The sequence below is a fragment of the Oreochromis niloticus genome, linkage group LG20 (assembly GCF_001858045.2).
Source record: "Oreochromis niloticus isolate F11D_XX linkage group LG20, O_niloticus_UMD_NMBU, whole genome shotgun sequence".
NCBI lineage: Eukaryota > Metazoa > Chordata > Actinopteri > Cichliformes > Cichlidae > Oreochromis > Oreochromis niloticus.
Window position 1 is genome coordinate 2267322 of NC_031984.2, and position 21934 is coordinate 2289255.

The 21934-nt window shown below is 46.1% G+C and overlaps 1 protein-coding gene across 1 annotated transcript in view; it reads left to right on the plus strand.

Moving 5' to 3' along the window:
* Positions 1–21934, plus strand: part of LOC100710931 (IQ motif and SEC7 domain-containing protein 1) — a 182012-nt gene that overhangs the window by 136896 nt on the left and 23182 nt on the right. Inside the window, 8 exon segments of the mRNA XM_005477802.3 lie at positions 11125–11293; positions 11949–12116; positions 12746–12919; positions 13013–13108; positions 15894–16304; positions 16307–16488; positions 17508–18422; positions 20011–20169. Coding sequence (XP_005477859.3) covers positions 11125–11293; positions 11949–12116; positions 12746–12919; positions 13013–13108; positions 15894–16304; positions 16307–16488; positions 17508–18422; positions 20011–20169 — 2274 coding nt within the window.

Sequence of the window (21934 nt, forward strand, 5' to 3'; positions counted from 1 at the left end):
AGGAGACACATATGTGTCACCCAGTGTCTTGTGCACACACACTTGCACTTTGATGGATGCATCCGGGCAACTCGGGATTCTAACTTGACCGAGGATACATCAGCATCTGGACTCAAGGAGTCAGGGATCGATCCACCGACCTTCCAATATATAGACTGCCTGAGCTGCCGGAGGCGGTCCGGCTCAAAATCCTCGTCTTGCTTTTTCATCTGTTTTGTCTCTAATGGAACAATGATTTCATGTCATGTTTCATTCAATAAGACCTTAAAAAATGAGTGTTTGAGATCACAAACTCAACAGGAAAGTGTTCCTGAGGTCACAGATCAAGTGAGCAGAGTGCTCCTTTTCCTATTGATTTGGTTATAGCCGGTCAGCAGGGGGCGCCGAGGAGTCGCCCATGCTGGTCATACAAAGAATCTATGTTAGCTGTTTACATGTGGTCACATATGTAAGTGCGAAGAAGTGAAGTTCGCACGCATCTTAACATGATGAAGAGGTCGTTCTGTTCTTAGTTCATGTCACAGCACATCAGCAAGTTTAAGCAATGCTGACGACAGTTTGTCACGTGTGTCTAACCGTAACCTTAATCTGAACCCAACCTCGGCTAAACCTTGGGTTTAGCTTATGAGCACAGGTAGACGGGTACCCACAGTGTGAGTGTGTACACAGATTTATGTCCCCACAACGTGGCTGTTACACACCGACACACACACAATGAGCAGGTGTTGCCCTGATGCGTGCGTGTGTGTAATTACTGAGCTCAACAGTTAATCACAGAACATTATTAATTACAGCAGAGTGATACACTGACCTCCTCCTGTGTGAGGAGGTTTGACAAAGCTGCACGTGTGTGTGTGTGTGTGTGTGTGTGTGTGTGTGTGTGTGTGTGTGTGTGTGTTCCCCTGTGGCTCCATGTTCTGAGCTTTATAAATCAGTTACTTCCACTTGCTCAGCCTGTTATGAACTACAGCAGTCTGCAGCGCTGTAGCTGGAGGCTACAGAAGCCCACAGGGGACATTTACAGCGGAGTGAAGAGTAGCCAAATAAAATGCCCCTCTCATGCAAAGACACTGTTACACAACTGTTAATTTACTTTACATTAATTTGGCTCCAGCGCCCTGGGTGGTGCCACCTGGAGGCTGAAGTGTTCATTACAGGAAGGATTATTTCACTTTTTTGGTAAATAAAGGGCGCAAGAGGAAAAGTAAGGATTTTGAGACACAAGGAGGGACCCACTATCACCTTAATATACCCAATGATTTTTTTTTTCCCCATTTTTCATCATTTGAACTCTTAAAATATGAAGTGTTTCTTGTATTCGTTTGTTTTTCTTCCTTTGGTCTCTGTGATATTTCACGCCGCCCTGGAGCAGGAAAGCATTTGTTGGTCTGTCGGTTTGAAAGCAGTCAGTGAGTCAGTGAGACAGTCAGGTCAGTGAATCATGTGGTCATTCTTCACCCTGCTCCTCTTCCTCCTCCTTCATGTGCGGGTGTCAGACCGTGACACCGACCTCGTCTCACTGGGAGTCGCTGCCTGTTGTGTCACCCTGCTGCACCCTCACTTCCTGTTTGTCGTGGCTGTTGTTTACACCTCAGCCTGCCGGGTTCGTGTGGTCACTCGGCCTACGGGGAGCAATTCAAAATCTCAGCTCCTCTTACTTTTATATTTTAAAAAGTAAGATGTGAAGGAACGAGTGTTGCAACGAGAAAAAAATATTTTTGTGAATTAAAGACTGGAGTTATTAGTGCAAAAAACACGTGTTTGTGCGTGTGTGACAGTGACAAAGAGAGCAGCCAATAACAGTGACAGCTGTCATATTTGTCATCATTACCATTGTCCTGACCGCCACCTCATCATAACACCCAGCAGCAGTGAGGTGGGGGGGATCTGACATGAGATGGGGTATTTTGGTGTGTAGTGTGATTTAATCCTCGTGTGTGTGCGAGTCTGTGTGTGTGTGTGTGTGTGTGTGTGTGCTAAAGCTAAATCTGCTTAGCTGAGAGACAAAACTCACTGTAAACGTTTGAGTCTACCTTATTGTACCATCAGCTTGTCAACAGTACTGCACTCTTGGCACTCAGAGTTGGTGTGACATAAGAGGATGCTGGTGATTGGGTGAGATGGAGGCAGATCATCAGCTGTGGTGACCACTAAAGGAAGCTGCTGAAAGAAAAAGAAGAAGGCTCTAATTTAGCAAAAACTGAACTTTGAACAGATGCAAAGTTGTGTACGGGTTATTTATTTTCCAGACTGAACCCGTAGGGACTGAAATCTTTCGGGAGTCTTTACTGCACCGTTCCTCTGAGATTTTATGTCAACAGATATAGAAAAAGAAGATGTTCTCCAATAAAAACCAAGTTCTGGATCCGACGAGGACAGCTGACGGGTACCTGCGGGCGGGTGGAGAGGGGTTCTGGGAGTAGCTGAAGAAAAACGTGGGTGTGGGAGGAGTTTAGTGCGACCATGAAACAAAGCTTTCTATCTGTCTTGAAGTGATTCTGGCAAACCCCGAGGAGGGGGAAGTAGTGCTATACTCACGAGTGGCAGAAATGAGTTTTATCGAAGGGTCACTGGGCTCTCCCTTAGTGCTAAGGTGAGGATCTCAGTTATTCAGGAGGGACTTGGAGTCGAACTGCTCCTCCTCCACTCCGAAAGGATCCAGAGGTGGTTAAGGCATCTGCCTAGGATGCCTCCCGGACACCTCCTGGGTGAGGTGTTTCAAGCATGTCCTGCTAGAAGGAGGCCCAGAGGCAGACCCGGGACACACTGGAGAAGTTATATCTCTGAGCTGGCTTGGGAATGCTTCAGTGTCCCCTCAGATGAGCTGGAAGAGGTGGACAGGGAGTGGAAGGTTCTCTGTTTAGACTGCTGCCACTGCAACCAAACCCAAATAAGCAGCAGAAGATGGATGGATGTATGGATGGATGGAGGAAGTGTTGTTCCTTGTCAGAGCTAGCTAACTGTAACGTCTGCATCCACGTAATTAAGCATTAAATTGAAGTTCATAAAATGAGCGTATTAATTTGTCTTTGAGTGGACGTGCAGCCCAGGATCGACTTCGTGACGTGAATATTTCAGGACTCCTGCTCCTGTGGGAAGCTGCCTGCCTAACTGACTGATTGTCTTTATATTCTGCGTCTGTTTGGCTCGTTGGTGGAGGCGACTGTTAGTCGTGGGAGGACAGCAGTTCAGAGAGACGCAGTGTGTGTTATTAATTACAAGAGAGTGTGCCCAAGCTCGGGTGTATCAGTGTGGGCTTGTGCAGGAAGTGCAGTCATTGCTTTGACACTGTAACCTGCATAAATCAGATTTCTAATCATCGTCTGTGTGTGTGTGCAGGCACAGGAGTTTGCTTCCAATCAACTTAGTGTGTGTGTGTGTGTGTGTGTGTGTGTTGTTAGTTACTGCCCCTGGCTGTGAATGCAGGATAGCAAACAGAAACAGCGTGTGAGGTCTTCTGTGTGTGGAGGAAAAATTTGAAAGGAATACCAGATATTTATCAGAAAGTATGGTAAATATGAGCAGCTGTACTGCGTAGTGTGTGTGTGTGTGTGTGTGTGTGTGTGTGTGTGTGTCCTCTCCCCCGGACTCATGTGGCTTCTCAGGAAAAACAAGCTGCAGCGCAGAGCCAAGGTTTACATGTGAGTGTTGCTGTGTTTATGTGCTGCAGCAGGTTTATATGTGCTGTTAGTGTGAGGTAGCTGTGCTGCTCTCTCGCTAATATAATTCTACAGTGTGACGTGTTGTTGTGGTTGTACAGGCAGGTTTTTGCAAGATCATTCTACAGTGCAGACTGCTGGGTTGTTTTCATTATGGAGTCAGACGTGTTTGTGGTATTTTCTGCATTTAAACCAGAAAGTAGAAAGCTCTAAGCTGTGTGTAAGAGATCGATGTTTCCCATTGGTTCATAAAGTCCCACTGTGACGCCTCAGCTTCAGTGTTTTGGCCGTTACCGTGTTGGTTTTTAGAGACGGCGTGCTCAGCGAGCAGCATCCATAAACAGCATCCACAGACTGGGTGCATCCCACGTGCACACCAATCTGTTAATTAGTGCTAAGAAACACACAAATGTGATGCTAGAAATTCACCCACAGCTTGGACAGTTTTTATCAAGGAAGCCATATTACTTGTCAGATAATAAAAAATGCACCAACAGTACAAACACAGCTGAGAGTTTATCAAAGGTGAAGTTCATCAGACACTTTTAGCCAATAGGCCAGCGGGATGCCTCGCTTTACATTATGCATATGTAACGTCACGGTCCTGGAGCTCATAGTCGGAAAAATCAATGAAATTCTCTGCGATAGCTTTTTTTCTGCAAGTCAAGCTTAACAACACTGGAGAAAAAACGCTGCAGTATTTTTATTTATTCACTTTTTAGTGTGTCTTAATACTGAACGGCTCACATCCACCAGTATCAGGTTTATCTTATACTGTAACAGGACAAAGTATGCAGATATACAGCTCAGACCCCCCCCACCACCCACCCCCACGTCTGTACAGCAGGATTTACCACAAGCCTGCAAACAGCCTCCGTGCACAACTCGCAGAGCCAGGCTGCAGTCAATTATGTTGGAGTCTTTCATGTAATCTGTGCTGTTTGCTGCGCAGGAGGAGACGATGCAAAGACATAATGTTAGATAACAACATTATCTGGGGAGTCCCTGGGGGGAGGGGTGGGAGTAAGTAGTTCTAGGAAGTATTCATAATCACAATATAGGATAACAATAAAATCCTAAATGCTCCAAATGAATAAAGTTCCAGCTCACCCCTAAATTCAGACGTATGTATTTTATGTCCGCAGTGCTTTTATTCATCTTGATGTCCAACCTCTGAGCAGTTTCATGCAGGAAATGTTTGTTTTCCAGCGCCGACATCCGCCGACCAGAAGGAGCGTGCCGCTATAAAACCCTCCAGCTCTGAAGCGTGGGAGAATCATCGGGATTTACATCCCGTCACTGTCGCAGGCGTCAGCCGCTGGTTGTGGATGGAGGCATCCTTGTGTAGTGGCACAGCTGGTGGTGTAGTTCGATAGAAGGAAAATTGTGTAACCGGGTCGTGTTGCTAAGCAAATGGATTTTAGGGAGGCGGCTTTGAACACACGCACAAGATGAGAGCCATTAACTTCATTATTTTTAAGAGAATGCAGACAAACACACCAGAACAACGCAGATGGATAAATGCAGGAAAATCTTACCAAGACATGAATGTTTAAAACTATTTAAAGCAGATGGTTTCCTTCTGATTTCTGCAGTTGGCATTAAAGATGTTAAATGCAAAAACATCCAGTTCAAATATTTCATTTCTTCACTCGCTCAGACTCACGTTCCAGTAGAGCTGTGAATTGCAAACTGTTTTTTCCCAGTTAAGAGGTGGAAGGGGAAATTTTCAGAGATAGAAGTTTGCAAAGTAGAATCTGGGGCAGATGTGATGGTTTATAATGTCAGGGTCACCTGAAGTTTACTGTCTGACCTCAGTAAAGTGTAGCAGCCTGCCAAAGGAGGCGCACAGCTAGGATATAAATCAAACACACCTCTCCTCACCTACATCTGGCTCATCCTCGGCTGAGGAGAGCAGAGGAACACCTGTACACCTGCTTACTGGTAGGAGAGCTAACGGGTCAACTTCAGATTTTCTTCGATATGTTAAAGTTTATCATGTTTTATTACAAAGATGCAGAACAGCAGAAGTATTTTTCGGGCCTTATCTCTAATAAACTTATCAGCAGTTATATGTGATAATGTTGCATGTATAAGGTCTCACATCACTCCCCCTGCCTGTGATCTCTCTGTTCCCCAAATATTCCTGCTGATTTTGACCACTTTGAGACTTTTTCTGAAGTGATCGGTCATCTGAAGCCTCCTATGTGCTCCCTAGATGTCCCATCTGTAAAACGAGGTCTTGGACACTGTCGGGCTGGTGTGCTGTCCATCACTAACACCTGTCTCCTGACAGGGACTGCTGAGTTTTAAACATGTCGTCATTCTGCCGTCTGTCAAAGAAGCTTTAGGCCGATCTCTAAACTGCCCTTTCTGTCTAAGATACTGGAGAATGTTGTTTTCCACTATCTTGAGGCCCCGATGAAAATAAATACCTGAAACAAATATCGGACTGAAATATTTCTGGTTTCACAGCACAGAATCAGCACTTTGAAATGTTTTTGATGATCTTTTAGTAATTGGAGATTGAACCATTTTCCTGCTTTCAGCTGCTGCATTCGATACAGTGGATCGTGTTTCCTGGTCTGTACACAGAGATGTGTGTTAGAGGTGTGTGTGTTTCACAGGCAGAGGTTTTTCTGTCACGTTGGGTGGATTTCCATCAGCACCTGCTCCACTCTCATGACCTCCATTCTTGGTCCAGTACTCGTTTCACTTTCTATGCTCCTGATTTCAATTTTCCAAAAATATGAAATTTAATTTCCTTGTTATGCATCTGACTCACAAATCTGTCTCCGTACCACGGCTCCTCTGAAAGCTTTGCTGGACCGTCTCGCTGCCATAAAATCATGGATGGCGCTAAAGTTGTTGAACCTGAACAAGCGAAAATCCGAAGCGAGACTGTTCAGACCTCCCGATATCACTCCTGCTTTAAAGGTGGTCTTGGCCCTTTTGGAAAATCAGCTTTTGCAACAAAATCAGGGAGTGGTTCATTTGACAAACAAATAACTGCTGCAGTTAGAGCCGGTTTCTTCCAGCTGAGGGCCCTGGCAAAGTTTGAGCCCTTTCTCTCCTTCGAAGGAGACTTTCCAGCTCACCCCAAAAGCCCTTCATTCTATCCAGGCTTGATTATTGCAGGAGTCTGTGAAAAACCCGGCTCTGCTTTCTCGTCTGCAGCTCATGACGGTGCACCAGTTTCCTGTTTTGCCTTCTTTGCTCTGCCTCACGGTGTGTTTTCAAATTGATTTTAAGATTTTATTCACCAGCTGGGCCCACATCCTCGTTTTAGGTTTGACAGTGTTGAAGTAGATAAAGGTGAATGGCTTAGAAGTGAATGGGGGAAGGCCTCGAAAGGGACTGGTGGCGGCTCCCGGGCCTGGCAGATCCCCATGGACTAAATAGAAGCGAAGAACTTAAAGAACTGAAAAGGGGGGGGCATGTAAACGAGAATGAACAGCTTGTAGAACTGGGGGGACATATATAGATGAGAACCAGAAAGAGCGTGTTTGGCGGCGTGGTCCCGCTCCTGAAATTCCGATACTTTATCTCCAATTGTTGGTTTTTAAGTCTTTAAATGTGTTAGCACCTTCTTAACTTTCTGACCTTTTAACAATGCACGTTCCCAAAAGATAACTGAGGTCAGCTGAGCAGACACTTCTGGTTTCACAGATGAAAACATGGAGGAGATCAAACCTTTGCTGTGGCTGTCCTTAAACTTCAGAACAACACTTGCATCTTTAAATCTTGACATTTCATTTTTCTTTTATTTCTTTTGTTCTGTTAGTTCTGCTGCACTTTGGTCAACACTTGTTCTTAAATGTGCTCATAAACAAACTGACTTGAGCTATTCGGTCATATCCAAACATGTGGCTTTGTGCATGAAGTGATGCAGATACATGTCAGGAGCTTCGGTAAATGTCCACAAACGTCAGAATGGGGAAAAAATGAGACGTCAGGATGTCTGAGTACTGCCTGAGCGTCACTCTTTATAAGAGTGCTGAGCAGAAAAGCATCTCTGCACATCTCTGAGCGTGCCCTGCACAGGTGGAAGCAGAACTATGATGCACAGGCTCACCTGAGCTAAACAAAGCAGCATGGTCTGATGAGGCTGCACGCCTGTTGTTGACAGCTCAGGATTTGCTGTCAGTGGCGTGAATCAGTGGACCCACCTGCCTTGTGCGTACAGTCAGGACTAGTAGTGGTGTGATGCTTGGTGTTTTTTCTTGCTGCACTGTTGGCTTATTAATACGAATCAGTCACATTTTCCTTGCCACACACTGGCCTCAGTATTTCAGCTGCAGACACAGTTTAATAACTGTGGACACAACTTTGAGTCAGATGCACAAAGTGAAAGCTGTCTCAAGTTGCTTCGGTGGACTTCAGTGGCAGGCTAGTCGCCGTTTGCGTGGGGACCATCGCTGACATAAACCCAGTGTCAAAAATTGCAGTTCCTCTAACGTCCGCTTGAATCTGGCTTCAAACATGAGACTCACATGTTAGAAAACAGCAGAAATAAACACGTTCACAGCCTGATACACTGCAACATGTTGTGGTGTCTATAGCTAATTTCCGTCTTTAGAACAACGTTCAGCTCCGCTAATTTGAGCCACTTAATTAGACTCTGCTCTGACAAATAATATGGCTTCAAAATGACTTGTTGTGAGGGTAATTGCATGCTTATCTAGATGTTATTTAGCAGGTGTCTGTGTCTTTGCAATGCATCGATGCAGTTTGCTATTGCTGGTGTTCTCCCTTTTCTCCACTCCACCCTTCATCCAAAGACCGTCGCCTCTGTTTTCACTAAAATCAGAAGGACAACAGCCATCAAGCTAAAGTGAGTTTGCAAAATGAGATTTCAGAAACCAGTGGGTGACTCCACTGTGACCACAGGTTTCATACAGTCTGTGATCTGAACCCTCAAACAGTCCTGAAGGGAGGACTGATTTGAACATCCTCACTTTGAAAGAAATGTCCTTTTTCCCAAGGTCTTAAACTCACTTCGGTCCTCATAAAGCTAGCTGTGCGAACACACAGACACACACATTGTCTCCCACACACTCACGCTGTGCTTCTCGCAAACACGTACTGCACACCCACATTCACATATACTGTACACCCACACACACACATATACACACACACTCACACTGCTGTTGCCATGAGTCACCCTCATGTGACTCTGTGTGTGTGTGTGTGTGTGTGTGTGTGTGTGTGTGTGTGTGTGTTTGCTAGCTTGGCACTGCCCACGTTAGCTTCTGTGCCAGCTTCACGGGTGTCTTAGATTAACACTGAAGAGCCTCTTTGATGATGAAACACACGCCCGTCGCACAGATTGCTCCTCTTTTCTCCTCTCTCTTCGTCTCCTTTATTTATCAATAAGTTGATTGATCTTCTGTGTGTCGCAGCGTTTCTCTTAGCAGTAATCTGCATCGGTCCGTCCGAGACATCTCTCTGTTGAGCCAGTAAACACTGTGAACTGCTGGCTGACCACAGTATGATGGTTTAATACATTTTGTCCAAATTCATCTGTATTAGTCCAGCTCATGACAGTTAGTTCAGGAAAGGTGGTTTTATTTTGTCCATTTTTCTGTTTATTCTGCTTTGATCCAATTGTTCCATGTTTCTTTGATTTGGCCAATTAAAAGTGATTTCAATGTGATCTATAGTGTGCAGCTAAATCCATAAAACATGAAAGAGAATCCCAGTCAGTCCCAACTTTAGCAATCATTTGGTGTCAGTGGGGAGAAAGAACTCCCTCTGAATGGGGAGTAGGCCTCTGGCAGACCCAGGCTGAGGAAGAGTAGCGTCTCCCACAACCAGTTGCCAAGATGAGACAGAAGAGTGTTTTATTTGGTTTTACACTGGATTAAGTCTTTTTTTTTCTAGCTTTCCATATGTTGGTCTGAACATCCCATTTGGTTTGATTTGTTCCACTTTATCTGAATCTGTGATTTGTTTAGACTGGGTTGTTCCACTTAGGCTAGATTAGTGCCAGCTGCTCTTTTATTCCACTTTTCCCGTTTTAGTCCGTTTTATTCTGGGCTAAGTCACATTCCTATTGGCTTTGTTTAACTGGTCCAATCGATTCCTTTTGTTTGATTTAATTCTGTTTAGTCTGGAGCCTGTCGGCTGGATAAGTGGAAGAAGATGGATGGATGGATGGATGGATGGATGGATGGACGGACGGATGGACAGATGGATGGACGGATGGATGGATGAACAGATGGATGGATGGATGGATGGATGGACAATGGATGAACAGATGGATGGATGGACAGATGGATGGATGAACAGATGGATGGATGGATGGATGAACAGATGGATGGATGGATGGATGGATGGATGGATGGATGGATGAACAGATGGATGGATGGACGGATGGATGGATGGATGGATGGACAATGGATGGACAGATGGATGGATGGATGGTTTTGTTGGGTTTGTTCAAGCTCAGACCGAGTTAGGTGCAGTTGAACTTTTGTTCCACTGTGTTTGGTTTGTAATTGTGTTTAGACGATTTAATAAATGTCAGTAACATGCTTTTGTGGTTTGTTTTATTGGGGTTTGCTACAGTTTTGGTCTTTTTCATTCTGTTTGTATTTATCTGACTTAGTCTTGCTGATCCAGCTGATTTACTCTGTTCGAAGGGTTTAATTTTACCTTTTTCATATGTTTAGTTTGTTTTCATGTAAGGTCCGGTTTTGTGGTTTGATTTTTGGAGGTGGATATTCTGGACCAAGGGATGATGACAATGGAGCTGATGGACAGGAGGAAAACAGGAAGATCTGAGAGAAGATTCATGGATATAGTGAAAAAGGACCTGCAGAGTGTTGGTGTGATGGAGTGAGATGGAGGCGGAGATTTATCTCATTTTGGTCAATTTGAACCAATTCATTCCAGTTCGTTGCAGTCATGATTAGGCCGGTTTACTCTGGTTTGGTCCAGTTTGTCAGGTTTGACACTGGTAAAGGGTTTGTTCTGTTGGTCAGCTGTTCTACTTTGTCTGGTTTGATCCATTTAGTCTCGGTTTTGTTTGGATGTGTTACACTTTAGTCTAGATTTAGTCTTTTTATTCCATTTTGTCCGGTTTAGCCAGTGAGCAGCTATTTTATCTGAATCTATTCGTCTTTCTCTTTTTCCTTTCTTCCAGTTTGCTCTTTCAATCCTCCTTTCCTTAATTCTTCCTTTCCCTTCTCTTCCTCCCCACCTCACCATCTGTCCCACAGATTTCCTTTCTTCTTTTCCTTTTCTTTAAGTCCATTCTTCCGCCTCATCATCCTTCTTGCCATCCTGATTCTGTTCTCAGTTGTTTGGATCAAGTTTCCTCCTCCTTCTCTGCATCCCACAGCTTCTCTCCCACCTTCTGTTTCGTTATTTCAGCGTGATTTCACCTGAAATCAGCAGCATCTGCAGATGGATAACCCGTCCTCTCGTTCTGCTCATGTTCTTGTCTCTCTCCTCGCAGTGTGGAGGGCGACTCTCAGTGTCCGGAGGCACTCACCTTTTCTGATTCATCCTTTGGCCATCCACCTCCCTTCCATCGCTATAGCAACAGCCCCCTCTCCAGCCCCTGTGACCCCTACGGCTCTCCCTCCTCCAGTGGGCCCCTGGGAGCCTCCCACACACATACACAGGTACCGACCCTAAAACACACGCACCGTCTATCTGCAGCTACTAAAGGTGTCTGAAGTTTATTCTGAAGTTTATGAAAGGAAGTGTCTCCTTCAGCCACATTTTTTAAAAAATACATTCAGGTATTTTTTAGAATTCAGGTTCCATATTTTATTAACAAAGTCCAAATTCTTAAGACTAATCCAGATAAAAACTTGAATGGTGAACTCCTAATCCACTCTGTGAAGAGCCTGGTGGCCCCGTTCTGCTGTAGTGGGACATTTAAGGTGGAAGGGATCGCTTCAAATGAACACAAAGTCGATCTAAACCAGCAAACATGGTTGAAACAGCAGCGATATCTCGTGGGTCACCAGGGCAGGGGAACAGATGTTGATGCTGTATAACAGAGGTCCAAAGATTCAGAGCTCAAACCGTGGATCAAATTATCGCAATGAAGAAATTACACACATTGATCTCTTTTTTTAATCCAACGTTCGGCTGAGAGCTAATTCCGTCATTAAACCATTTACTCTTTTTTTTTTGACCAAATTAACAGTCTGACAGTAAAACCTGTATCAGTGGATTATATGTACTGTCTCCAGCAGAAACACTAAGTCACCCTAAAAGCAGAAGTAAATCAAATCTGATTACATGTCTTCTCATCATGTCCTCTTCCAGGGCAGCTCACCCATCTCGCCCCCCAGCCCAGCGAGCCTCGCCTGGGCTCAGCGCAGCCGACACCAGCCGGCCAGCCTGGCGCTCCGCAAGCAAGAGGAGGAGGAGAGCAAACGCTGCAAGGCTCTATCTGACAGCTATGAGCTCTCTACAGACCTCCAGGACAAGAAGGTACAATGCCACAACAAGTCGGCCTCATAAGTCACACCTCTGAAAACACCACTGGAGCGGTTCCTGTGAGAGGTTTTCCATGTAATCGCCTCCATTACAAAGCAGCCTTTTCAATCACCCGCAGGGTAGAGGATACATCGGGACACCTTTATTTTCTGCATCAGGAAATGCCTTTCCTTTTATCCATAATGCACACAGAGGCAGAGGTACACAGCAACATGGAGCATGGACCAATAAGGAGGTTTACATAGGGAAGAGAAAAATTAGTGAAAGAATATGTCTTTACTTTAAAATGAAGCAAAGTACAGGTATATAGTTAAAAAATGTTAGCAGCTAAGGAGCAGAGCTGCCTTTGGAGGCACGAGGCATCGTTTGTGTTTACAGGAAGAACCTCCTTATTGGACCGTGCTCCTTTTGTTTCCACTGCAGTTTAGGAACCATCAGATGTGCCGAGCGGTGTAATAATTTTCGGTTTACTCACTAAAAACACAAAACTACACACGTCGTAACACGCAACATCACAAAGGTTCGCTGACAGTTTCTACTGTTGTGTTTTCTGTTCCTGTAAATGCAAAGATCCTTTCTGCTCTTCCCTCTCTGATTGGTTGTGTGATCATACGGCCTGATAGGTGGAGATGCTGGAGAGGAAGTACGGGGGCCCGTTCGTGTCCCGGCGGGCGGCGAAGACGATCCAGACGGCGTTCAGGCAGTATCGCATGAACAAGAACTTTGAGAGGCTTCGCAGCTCCGCCTCAGAGAGCAGGATGACCCGCCGCATCATCCTGTCCAACATGAGGATGCAGGTACACACACTCTCACACACACAGCACATAATGAAACACACCAGGTTCTGCCCCGTTTGTTCTAATGATGTGTTGTTTCTTCGGTGGCTGCAGTACTCGTTTGATGAGCGTCAACCACAGGGTCAGGGACCACCAGGTCAGCAGGGTTCAGAGGATGCAGGAGATGTGGACGACTCCTTCTCTAAGCAGGTAGAGATGTTTGAGCATCTTCAACAGTCATGAAAAATATTTAAAGAACATGGTCTGAAGTACACATGTGTCAAACACGGTCTGGGGGACAGAACCAGTCTGTGAACCGTCTCAACCTGGTCTCCAAAAGTCAGTGAAGGCAGCGTCGTGTTGTTGAATTTCTGGACAAATGAAGTTAAGTGTGTTTAGTTTGATTCTAGCTGAAGGTGCTCTGCATATATGCACAAACTGCCCTTTGGCTAAGTGTCCTTGGTGCTGCATTAGGTCCTGTAATTTGAATGCACAGCATTATTACAATAAATGAATATAATTATAATTAATCCATAAAAGAGTTTGTTAATACATAGTAATTATTATTCCTTAGGCAAAAAAGGATGTGGGGGTATTGTTATTACCCCACCAGGCTGCGTGGACGGGTGGATGAACAGGCAGGGGTGCTGCATGGATGGGCGGGGGAGCTGCGTGGACAGGTGGAGGGACGGGCGGGGAGCTACGTGGACAGGCGGGGGGCTGCGTGGATGGGCGGGGGGGCTGCGTGGACAGGTGGAGGGACGGGCGGGGAGCTACGTGGACATCTAAGATTGTGAATGCGATAACTTGAAAACGAGGCAACGTAGAATCTTCAAATTGATGCCATAGGTGTAGCTACTAAAAATTTTAGACGAGTTCAAATCTCAGTAAACTTGACCTAAAGGTCAGAGTTCAGAGGTCAAATCTTCTGAAAATCTTGTGAACGCAATAACTTGAAAATGAGGTGGCACACATCCTCTAGCAGACCGTTACATGGGGAAACCTTTTGTATACAAGCGCGTTGATCCACACAGGTGTGCACACGGGTGTTCACTGTTCGTAGACATAAACTACACCTTTCTTAGCTGCTACTTCAAAGCACATTGTGCGCTGTCTGTCCTGCGTGCTGCACAACAACTTTCAATATTTAGTATTTACTGCTGTTCACACTTAGCTAGATTAACGTGATGGTGTTGTGTTTAGTATGCTGCTTTGTTTTTGTTTGGTTTTTTTTTTGCTTGTTTTCTCTTCTTTTTCTCTCAACAGGTGATCCAGGAGATTTTTTTTTCTCTTTGTCTTTGTAAGTGCCCTTTCTCACTGTCCCTTTTCCCTTCTGTTTTTCTTTTCCTTCCTCTCTTTCTTTCTCCCTTTCCTATCCCCCCGTCATGTCTGTCCCATCTGTAACAACTGAAAATAAAGTAAATAATAACAACAAAGTTTGATAAAATGGACCAATACGGCAATGCCATGATGATCCATTTGGCAAAATAAATCCATTTGGTATCCTTGTTGGTCTTCAGACAACAATTCTGACGGCTAAAGAACCAAATGGGACAGACAAAAAAAAGAAAAAAAAAAAGAAAAAAGAAAAAAAAAAAGAAAATGAGGTGGCGCAGGCTTTTGAAATTGATACCATAGGTGTGTCTGCTTGGAGAAGTTTTAGAGTAAAACACCTTCATGAAGTCCAGTTGGTTCTTTTTAAGTCCTCAAAATGTCTGAGTTATAGCTCAGGACCATCTGACCTTTTAAAAGTAATATGTAAAGTTTCAAAAGTAATCTCAGACTTGCTGCTGATCAATGAAAATAAACTGATTTTGTCATAGTCTATACATTTTTTAGTTCACACGTAATACTATCCAGATTATTAACAATTTGGAAAGTCTTTGAGTCTTTGAGATTCTCCAAAGCTGAAACAAAACTGCTCAGTTTGGTTTATAAAGCTGCTAAATCAGAGGTTGCCAGTAAATACAATAGGAATGTGGGGGAAGCTCTCTTTATTTTAAGCAGTTAACCTCTAGAAGTGTTTGAATATTCTCAGTTTAAAAGGAAGAAAAATCTCTGCTAAATGTTGGATGGTCTTAAAAGAGTTGCGATTATTGGAAAATGAATTGGCCCAGACGATGATCCCCACAAACAAGCTTTCAACTAGAGGGCTGTTAGCAGCTGCTGTCCCAGCTGTCAGGGCAGCAATTTAACACTTTAACTGAAATTTCAGAGAAACACTCACTGAAGTGCAGGTTTGGAAGTAAATGTTCATCGATTGGGACCAATGGATGCTGAGGAATCTCCATCCTCTGAGACAGGAGATGTGTTTCAAAGTTTTAGAAAATGCTAATAGGCAGACCTTAACATATTTGTATGTGTAGATGTTTCAAATTAAAAGCCCGTTGGATTGTGCAGGAACTGTTACCTTGAGCCTAAAACCGAACAAATAAATATCCGAGTAGGTGAGGATTCGTGGAGTCATCCTTTTCCTGATAAGCAGAAAAGTAATCATTTTAATCCTTTCCTAACCAGAAATATCTACGATTTTCTGTTTTTGCCCCTTTCCTGTCTCATCTTCCATTTTCTATTTTTGTGCCTCCGAGTACTCATGTCATTTGCAAACATGATTTTATCCTTTTTTATGCAAATGACACACACAGATGTATCTTACATTAAAAACCAACAAAGAAATCAGCCTAAGTCAGCTGATATCTTGTTTATCTGTTATAAAGTGCTGGATGTCCCAGAGTTTCCTGAAGCTAAATGAAAATGAATCAGAAGTGATTAGAGCGGATCCCCGGGAGTCTCTTCCCATCCTGCGGCAGATTCTTGGCTGTCTCTCAGCAAAGGTCAAACAAACAGAAAGAAACATGAGTGCAGATTTCCACAGTCGTCTTTCTCCTGACAGGAGTTGTGCAGCGATTTTCTTGTTCTGACCTTCTCAGCATCAGCTCAGGATATTTTTTCTCTGTATTTTTCTGTGTCGTGACGTTATGTTCATGCACTGCAGGTTAAGTCGTTGGCAGACTCCATGGACGACTCCCTCACCTGCCAGTCCGGCCGTGAAGACTCGCAGGAAGCGGGAGGAGATGGAGAGGAGGACGATGACGAGGACGAGGAGGAGGGCGATGAGGAGGAAGAGGAGGAGGAGGAAGAAGGGGAAGAGGACGAGGAGGAAGACGAGGAGGAAGACTACAGACAGTGCGCCTGGCGCAACACCACGACATCTTCCCGACGTGCTGCGGGCCGGACGGGGGAGGAGGGGGGAGGGCAGGGGCAGGAGGAGGTGCCTCCATGCACGAGGACAGCACCGCTACCTCCTTCAGTGATGTCACCCTGTACATGGATGAAGGCTGCCTCCCTTCCTCGCCCCTCTCCCGTCCCGCCTCCAGCTCCGATACAGAGTACTGGGAGGAGGGGGAGGGGGAAGTGCAGGGGGAGAGAAGACAGCAGGGAGACAGAGGGAGGCAGCAACACGAGCCGGAGGAGCAGCACCCCCTGCACAGAGTGTCGGGGCGAGTACAGAGGCAGGGGCGGAGGAGGGGACATCTCCCCGTCCTGACTATCGAACCGCCCAGCGACAGCTCAGTGGACATGAGCGACAGGTCAGCAGCACTTAAACATCTCGTTTCACTTTCTGCATGAACTCGTTCAGTATCTGCATGACAACAGACTGCAGACGCGAGCATTCGCACCAGGGGGCGCTGCAGAGCAGGGTCACATGCGCGTCAAAACACAAAATACCTGTAAGATGTTTGAAATTAGTCAATACTTCACATGAACACATGAAGTCCATATTTAAAAGATGAGTGTAGCTTCCAGCTCATCACTGCTGGGGGCGATCGTGGCTCGAAAGTTGGGAGTTCGCCTTGTAATCGGAAGGTTGCCGGTTCGAGCCCCAACTTGGACAGTCTCGGTCGTTGTGTCCTTGGGCAAGACACTTCACCGGTTGCCTACTGGTGGTGGCCAGAGGGCCCGGTGGCGCCAGTGTCCGGCAGCCTCTGTCAGTGCGCCCCAGGGTGGCTGTGGCTACAATGTAGCTTGCCATCACCAGTGTGTGAATGTGTGCGTGAATGGGTGGATGACTGGATATGTAAAGCGCTTTGGGGTCCTTAGGGACTAGTAAAGCGCTATACAAATACAGGCCATTTATTGCTGACCGTTAGAAACACTGCAGGAACTTTAATGTATGAATCACCGTCAAGCCTGGAAGCTATGTTCACCTTTTATAGGTGGTCTAAATGAAAGTGAGACTTTATTAAAGTGCCTGAACCCTGCTGTGTTTCTAATGAAGTGCTTTTACTCTTACGTTTATAGTCTCAATCTCTAGTTTTACTTTATATAACAGCACAATGTTCATTTTGTATATCATGGTCCCATTTAGAGACAGACGATAAAGCGGGCCGTCGTGTAGGGCGCGCTCGCTTGGGACTGACAGGTTTCTATCATATAACCATGCAGTGTCCACGGATTCTCAGGCAGGTTCATCTTAAAGCTGTGCCTTTATTTTTCCATTCCACATCCTTAAAATCCTCCGTCAGTATGATTACCACTTTGTGCTCCATCAGAGTCAGGTGACTTGAAGATGTGCAGTCATAATTCATTGTATCGTTCCCATCTTCAGGTCAGAGCGAGGGTCTATCGGACGCCTGGTGTACGAACAGGAGCCGTCAGGAGTCGAGCGGGGAGGAAGTGGGGAGAGGGATAGGAGGGGGGGAGAAGTCGAAGGTGAAAGCGGAGAAGATGAGCGAGGAGGAGGAGGCGGAGGAAGCAGCGAAGCCGAATCTCCGCAGGGAACCATCAAACACAAACCCAATGGTCGCTCGGTCGCTACGGCGCAGGGACAGACTCGCAGCCCCTCCAACGTCCCCCTGCCGATGCCTTCGGCCCGCACCCTGCCCTCGCACCCGCTCCCTCACCCACTTCAGCACCCCCACCCTCACCCTTCACCCATCCCCCACCTTCCTACCATCCTCGACCACCACCCTCAGTACACCCAGCATCACATGATGCACATGCACCACGGACACGGCGGCAGCCCTTACATGCAGCACGCTCACCACTTCGCCCAGCACCACTACCACCACCTGCACCATCAACACCACCACCTCCCCCACGCTTACCCAGAACCCCCTTCTTCCCCGCTGCCATCTCCCGTACCGCCCCTGACACCTCTGTCCCCTCTGCCGCCGCCGCTCACGCCCTCGCCGCTGTCCTCCTCCTCCTCTGCGCTCCAAAGCATGGAGGCACAGCAGCACCACGCTCACCACCCCCACCTCCACCACCACCACCTGCTCTGCTCCGACGGAGACAACGAGAGCGTCAACTCCACCACCACCAACTCCAACGATGACACAACGGTCAACAACTGCAGCTCCGGCTCCTCGTCCCGCGACAGCCTCCGGGAGCCAATCGGAGGAGCTGCGCTGGGAAAGCAGACCTATCAGAGGGAGAGCCGTCACAGCTGGGACTCGCCTGCGTTCAACAACGACGTGGTGCAGCGGCGGCAGTACCGCATTGGACTCAACTTATTCAACAAGTAAGAACATCTGCAAACATAATCCACAAGAAGACTCAGACTCAGAGCAATAATCTGCCTCCTGTGGGTTCAAAGAACCCAGACATAAGTCCGGGATCAGTAACATCTGATGTCAGAGACAAAAATACAACATGGAGGAAACTGTCTGCTCGTACTGCAGCAAACAGAATACCATATGTAACCCAGCCCGAGTCTGCGATCAGGGCTGCTTAGTGTCAGACCATCTCTTCTTCGTCTGACAACAGTTCAGAGCCTTCTTGGTTGTAGTCTTTTTTCTGGGCAGGGGGGTGGAGAGATAAGCACCCACACTGTTAGCAGCAGCATCATTCAATTCAATTCAATTTTATTTATACAGCACCAAATCACAGCGACAGTCACCTCAAGGTGCTTTATATTGTAAGGTAGACCCTACAATAATACATACAGAGAAAAACCCAACAATCATATGACCCCCTATGAGCAAGCACTTTGGCGACAGTGGGAAGGAAAAACTCCCTTTTCACAGGAAGAAACCTCCGGCAGAACCAGGCTCAGGGAGGGGCGGGGCCATCTGCTGCGACCGGTTGGGGTGAGAGAAGGAAGGCAGGATAAAGACATGCTGTGGAAGAGAGACAGAGATTAATAACAAGTATGATTCAATGCAGAGGTCTGTTAACACATAGTGAGCTTGGGACCACTTGGTGGAGGAAAAACGCCCTTTTTCCTCCACCGAGTGCTTGCTAAGAGGGGGTCATCTGATTGTTGGGAAGTTGACAACAATCAGATGTCAGGTCAGAGCGAGAGTCTATTGGACTCCTGGTGTACGAACAAGAGCCGTCAGGAGTCAATTAGTAGATGAGCTGTAGCTCATCTACTAATCTGAAGGTCGATGGTTCTGCATGCCAAAGTATCCTTGGCCATACTGAACCTCTGCTCATCGGAGTGTGGATAGATTCAGATAGATAGAAAGTGCTCGTATGAATGTGTGTGATTGGGTGAATGAGGCATGTTGTATAAAGTGCTCAAATGGAGAATATAAGAACCAGTCCATTTTACCATTTACATAAAATAGTAAAAGGAAACTCAGGTGTAACATATACTCACAGATTACTGTGATTATTACCACTCGTGTTTCCCAACTGTGTTATGTCAAAATGGCTACTAAGAAACATCTTAAAGCAGAAGGTGGTGACATTTCTGTTTGTTTTCTCTTTGCATGGTGGAGTTTGAACATCTGTGGATGAGCGATGATGGTTTTCAGAAGTGTTCTTGAGCCCAAGCCCTCTGATTTCCACTACATCATTTTGTCTTTGTAATGCAGTGCTGCCCGAGGGGCTGAAGAGAGCACTGCCATCCAGTGTTGGTTTTTAACCTGGTCCCATGTGTACAGAGAATTCTCTGGACTCTGAATGTTTTACTGAAATAAAGTTTCCAAGTTTAGAGGGTTTTTTATGTATCAGAATTTTAAAAAGCCAAAATATTAGACTCTTCAGCAGCGTAGAACAGAGCAGAAATGATAACAGAGCAAACCTATAACAAGACAACCAATAAAAAGAATTTAAGTCACTGAGCAAACAACTTAAGAGGGCGTGTTTCCTCTGGTCTACAGGAAGCCAGAGAAGGGGATCCAGTACCTGATCGAGAGGGGGTTTGTGTCAGACACGCCAGTGGGCATCGCCCGGTTCATCCTGGAGAGGAAAGGCCTGAGCAGGCAGATGATCGGAGAGTTTCTGGGCAGCCGGCAGCAGTTCAACAAAGACGTCCTTGAGTGAGTGCAAATATTAAAGTCATTCCAGTGAATGTTTTACTGTGGACAGGTGTCTGCGTTTATGTGGTTACAAGGTAGGCTTACCTTAACTGAGTGGTAATTAGATTAGATTAGATTAGATGAAACTTTATTAATCCCTCGGGTGGGTTCCTCCGGGAAATTCAGTTTCCAGTAGCAAAGCACCGAAAGAAGTTGCATGTTACAGATACAATAAGGGGAATGAGAGTAAGGATATAAGCATAAATACACCATATATACATATATACACATATATAGATACAGAATATACAATATGGATAAATAGGATTGCTCATTTGAGTGAGTATATTGCACAGTGATTATTGCACAGTCGAATATAAGAAAAAAACAAAAACAAAAAACAAAAACAAAACAAATATTGCACAGTGTAAAAAAAAAAAAAAGCACTACAGCTTAGTTGTTCCCCCCTCCCTTGTCCTCCTGTTTCCCCTCCCTCTCCCCTCCAGAGAGGAGTTAAACAGTCTGATGGCGTGTGGGACAAAGGAGTTTTTAAGTCTGTTGGTTCTTGACTTTGAGAGAAGCAACCTGTCGCTGAACAGACTCCTCTGGTTGTTTATGGCCGTGTGCAGAGGATGCCCAGCATTGTCCATAATGTCCATCAGTTTCTTTAGTGTCCTTTTCTCTGCCACTGTCACCAGAGTGTCCAGCTTCATGCCGACCACAGAGCCAGCCTTCCTGATCAGTTTTTCCAGCCTGGATGAGTCCTTCTTTGCTGTGCTGCTCCCCCAGCACACCACGCCATAGAAAAGTACTCCAGCAACCACCGACTGGTAAAACAGCCTCAGGAGCTTCCTGCAGATGTTGAAAGACCTCAGCCTCCTGAGGAAGTACAGTCGGCTTTGGGCTTTTTTATAAAGGTGCTCTGTGTTGCATGACCAGTCCAGGTTGTTGTCCACCCACAGCCCGAGGTACTTGTACTTGTTGACCACCTCCACCTCCTCTCCCTCTATCTGAACCGGCAGTGGACCTGCTCTGGACCTCCAGAAGTCCACAACCAGTTCCTTGGTCTTTGAGGTGTTGAGTTGCAGGTGGTTTGTGTGACTCCATGTGACGAAGTTCCTCACCAGACTTCTGTACTCCTCTTCCTGGTCATCCCAGATACACCCCATGATGGCTGTGTCGTCTGCAAACCTCTGAATATGGCATAATTCAGAGTTGTAGCAGAAGTCAGAGGTGTACAGGGTGAAGAGAAGAGGGGACAGCACAGTTCCCTGTGGTGCTCCTGTGCTGCTGACCACAGTGTCAGACATGATGTCCTTCAGCCTGACGTACTGTGGTCTGTCAGTGAGGTAGTTTGAGATCCAAGCGACCAGGTAGGGGTCCACCTGCATCCTGTTTAGTTTCTCCTGGAGCAGACAGGGCCGGATGGTATTAAAGGCACTGGAAAAGTCAAGAAACAGGATCCTGACCGTGCCTTTTCCCTTGTCCAGGTGTGAGTGGGCTCTGTGTAGGAGGTACAGGATGGCATCCTCCACTCCGACATCCGCCTTGTATGCGAACTGTAGTGGGTCCTGGGCATGTTGTACCTGTGGTTGGAGGAGGTTGAGGAAGAGCCGCTCTAGAGTCTTAATAAGATGTGACGTCAGTGCCACCGGTCAGAAGTCATTCAGCTCATTTGGACGGTTCTTTTTGGGGACCGGGACGATGCAGGATGTCTTCCAGAGGGCGGGCACTCTCCCCAGTCGCAGACTGAGATTGAAGACTCGTTGTAGCGGCTCCCCAAGTT